General features: G+C 37.7%; 1 protein-coding gene across 1 annotated transcript; it reads left to right on the top strand.

The window, feature by feature from the left end:
- The first annotated feature begins 268 nt into the window (after window positions 1–268).
- On the top strand, window positions 269–3,932 carry LOC130720101 (B3 domain-containing protein REM16-like). Its single transcript, XM_057570708.1, has 4 exons — window positions 269–551; window positions 1,643–2,426; window positions 3,037–3,221; window positions 3,374–3,932. Exons 1-4 carry the CDS (start codon window positions 438–440, stop codon window positions 3,698–3,700), a joined length of 1,410 nt encoding a protein of 469 aa, XP_057426691.1. The 5' UTR covers window positions 269–437; the 3' UTR covers window positions 3,701–3,932.
- The last annotated feature ends 377 nt before the right edge of the window (window positions 3,933–4,309 follow it).

Below are 4,309 nucleotides of genomic sequence, written 5' to 3'. Positions count from 1 at the left end.
TCATTCATTGCCCCGCATACATTCCACGAAACGATCTTAAAATCTTCAAAGCCAATCATGAGAAACTTGACTAAATAAACGAGAGTAATCCCCTAGAGGACCCAACAAAGGGCGGTCTACGTTACGTTGGAACATTAGTGACGATGTATATCTATTAAACTCATTTTAAAATAATAAAAATATATTATAAACTGCATGGGCCCACCTAAGGTAACACTTTACCTTTTGGAGTATTAATAGTGATTGAAACCCCCCAATAGAAGGTAAAAAAACCCTTGAATTGAAACCCCACTTTGCCTTGTGTTCTTTTGTCTACACAGACAACAAGAACAGCTTCTTCTCTGTTGTGTTCTGTGTTTCATCCTCGTAGTTTATGTTCTCTGTTTCCATTTCACATTTTGTGGTGGCTGTGTTGTTCCATTGAGAAAAACACAACAATGGCAGATCAAAACTGTGGTGGCTGTAGATCCTGGGTGGACGACATTTACTGGTCCCATTTCCAATTCCTTCACTTTGCTCAATTCCTCCGTGCTGATTATGAACAGAACCTTGTTAGTCCTTCTTTCTTTACCTCTTGTTGTGAATCAATGTATAAAAAGTAAAAACCTTGTAAAGTTTTGATTTTTAGGTTGGGTTTTAATTTTGTGTTTACCCTTTCACACATTGCTTTATGCGTGTCTCACTGTCTCATGTGTGAAAGTTTTCATCTTTCTTTTGGGTTTTGAGTGCATGCATTTCAATTCATTACATGCCCACACTCTCTTGTGATGTTCCTTCTTTTCTTTTCATTCTGTTTCTTCATATTATTTTTACTTGTCCTCTTATAATTTTTGTAGATAGATTTTTTTTACAACTCTTTTCCTTTCCTGTATATATAATTTTTTTCTGAGAAAGTTTTGTCCTTTATATCAGGTGTTATAGTTTTCATGGTTTTTTATTTTTTTTGTTATTATATATTCTGTAGACTAGACATGCATGTTTTTAAACAATGTACCTTAGCCAAGGTAGATCCGGTAAGGCGGAGAACACAAATTTGAACCCGAGAAAGTCATTTGTTGGAAGTGACTGTCATAGTTTTCCTGGACCGGCTAACATGCGGCAAGGACAAAAAAAAATTAATGGCTTAAAATTTTAAACCTGAACATTTCTCATGAACAGTGTAGCTGTTTCCATACCTTTTGTTTGCTTTTGTGATGTACTTTTGATTCTTAAAGGCCTGGTGTTTCTTGGGGCTATTTTTTTGTGTGCTCACATTGCAATGGAGGAAATATGCATCTACATTGTAGGTTCTACCCATGCATGTACCCTGGTATGATCATGTTTTTTAGGCTCCAAAGGAAAAAAAGAAAGAAAGTGAATAACCAGTGCATGTGTGGAAACTCGTTCGGAAATTATGGTGAAGCCATAATCATGGTGGGCAGAAGCAAAAGCTAAAGGAAGTTGTTGCATCTGGCTAATTTTGGCTTCGCCGTGGGTTTCAAATGAGTTTCCAAATATGCACTATTTATCTGGCATACTTGAGATGGTTCATGGCTGCTTCACAATCAAATAGTTATGATTAGTCTTGGTATATTCTATATGCATGCTTCTTCTGCCCATTTGTATCTTATTCTCAAAGGTGATATCTGTATTTTGATTGCAGGCACTTCCCAAAACATTTTCTGATAATTTAAAGAAGAAGCTGCCGGAAAATGTGACCCTTAAAGGTCCTGGTGGGGTTGTGTGGAATATAGGACTGACAACCAAGGAAGATACTTTGTACTTCAAGCACGGGTGGGAACAATTTGTGAAAGACCACTCTTTGAAAGAGAATGATTTCCTAGTCTTTAAGTACAATGGTGAATCAGTGTTTGATGTTCTGGTATTTGATGGGGAGAGCTTCTGTGAGAAGGCAGGTTCTTATTTTGTTCGAAAATGCGGGCATGCTACTGCTGAAAATGCTGGTGGTGGATGTTCTAGCAAGAGAAGAGATACTGATAACTCTGGTGAAGAAGTTAACACTCCTTCCAATGGGGGTGTTGAGTGTGTTTCTCCTGAGAAATCTGAGCACATTAACAGTATAGGAGTGCCATTTGCAGTTCCTATTGAAAATCCTAATGAAAAGCCTTCAAATGCTGGTGTTGAATTTGCTTGCCCTGAGCAATTTATGGAGGACGTAGTCCCGGATCGAAATGCTGTTCCCTCCCAAGCTGTTCCTTCCCAAACTGTTCCCTCCCAAACTGTTACCTCCCAAACTGTTCCTTCCCAAACTGTTACCTCCCAAACTGTTCCTTCCCAAACTGTTCCCTCTGAAACTGATCCCCCGCAAACTATTGGTAAAAGGATCAGGAAGCCTGTTTATGCTGCTACGCCCACCCCGGCTAAGAAGAGAGGAAGACCACCAAAAACATCTAGCTCTCACGAGAGATCCATTGAATGGGTGACGGGTAACATTTTCAGTTATCAGTAATAATGGAAAGTAATACATCGTCTTTGTTATGGATATAGTTTTATCTTGAAAAACTTAAATTTGGGGAATTTCCAACTTACAGACAAATACATGTCTAGTGATAGGAAAAAAATTGGAGCAGAATGTGTAAATCTGTTGATATTCTAGCATTACTTTTTGGTGTCCTCCAACTAATTTTATCCAAATTGCAGAAGGAATTTGGTGGTACAATTAATATAGGAATACTTATTATAGTAGTAATCATAAAAGACACAATGAGCGTGTGTAGGGTGAGATTTTTTTTCTGGTAGAAGTGGGTTTGTTTAGATTTGATATGTGGACTGAACTATGCAACAATTATGGAATGATTTGTTTGTATGCCTGGAAGGACATTGATTTGATAATTTTTGGACACTATGGCCTGTATAGGCTTCTTGTGTGCATGTTTGAGCCTTAAGTGGTACACTTGGACTTGCCCAATAACAAAATTGATTAAAGAAATAAAATAGTAACACTTTTCTTGTGTAACATGTGCTTTGCAAGTAGTATTATTTCTTTGAATCAATGTTTGTATTACATGTTGATCCACCTTGGTTTGATCATATTAGTGGAACTTGAACCTGAACCTGCTTCAGTGAGTAGAACTGGGACAAGTGAGTTATATACCTCAAACAGAAGGCCTGTCACAGAAAATGAGATTGAAAATGCCCTCCACTTGGCCAGGGCAGCATGTACCGACTTCAGTTGGCATGTAGTTATGCGACCTACTCATGTATACAAGAGATTCTTCGTGGTAAACTATTGCCTCCCAATTTTTGCTTTTTCAAGTTAATTTTAATCTAAATATTGCATTATGCTAAAAGCCTCCTTGCGACAATTTTAACCTGCTGCAGTTTTCTATTAATTCCATAGATTGCTATTAATTGTATTCTTCTTTGTGACCAGTCAATCCCTAACAAGTGGATATTGAACCATATTTCTCCGTCATCGCAAGATGTAATACTGCGCTCAGGGAACGGTGAATGGGTTGCCAGATACAGCTACCATGCTATTCGCCACTCTGGAGGACTTACTAATGGGTGGAAGCATTTTGCCGTGGACAATAACCTCGAAGAATTTGATGTTTGCGTGCTTACACCAGCTGGCAAGGTCAACAACACATTGATTGTAGACGTGAGCATTTTTCGAGTGGTTGAGGAGTTTATCCCTCTCACTGCAGTGAATTCTCCGGGGAAGAGGAGGGGTAGGAAGTCAGTAGCCAGTATTGCTTAGACAGAAGTTTAGGAGGGCATTTCTGTTGTCTGAGTAAAGTGTCATTGTTGGAATGCAATATTGTAGAACTGTTTAGGGTCACAGACCAAGTTCCATGGTTTGTTTGTAGAGTCTGGATGTTGTCATGTTGGATTGTTTTAACTTTTCAAATCTTCTAAGAGGGTACTTAATTAACGACGTACATCTCGACCTTTTATTGTTAAAATTTGAAATGATGGGCTACATTTCCTCATTTTGCAAAATTGCACTTTAACATAACTTTTTGAAAGATAGAATTCCAGGTAATGGCTTATTGCAAGTTTGGAAATTATTTATAATTGATTCTGAAGGTAAAATTAATTTTAGGGAAAAGCTTATGTTAGTAGCTACTGAGTGCTAAAATCATAAATTTACTCTTCTGAGGAGAAAGAATCTGATTTAAACATGCTGTTAATGGATTTCATCAAGATATTGTGTTTGTATTTGCTTGTGAAAGTATATAGCTAATGTGCTTAGTTGTTATCATTTGGCATGATCCAAAATAGTTCCTTACCAAGCCAGCTAATCATGTTCTCTATCTTTAGGTCAACCTTCCCAAATACAATTTGATCATCTGTGACATCTCTGTTC

Source organism: Lotus japonicus, chromosome 5, assembly GCF_012489685.1.
Source record: "Lotus japonicus ecotype B-129 chromosome 5, LjGifu_v1.2".
Taxonomy (NCBI): Eukaryota; Viridiplantae; Streptophyta; class Magnoliopsida; order Fabales; family Fabaceae; genus Lotus; species Lotus japonicus.
Note: the sequence above shows the minus strand (reverse complement) of the source record. Positions and strands in the feature narration are given on the sequence as shown.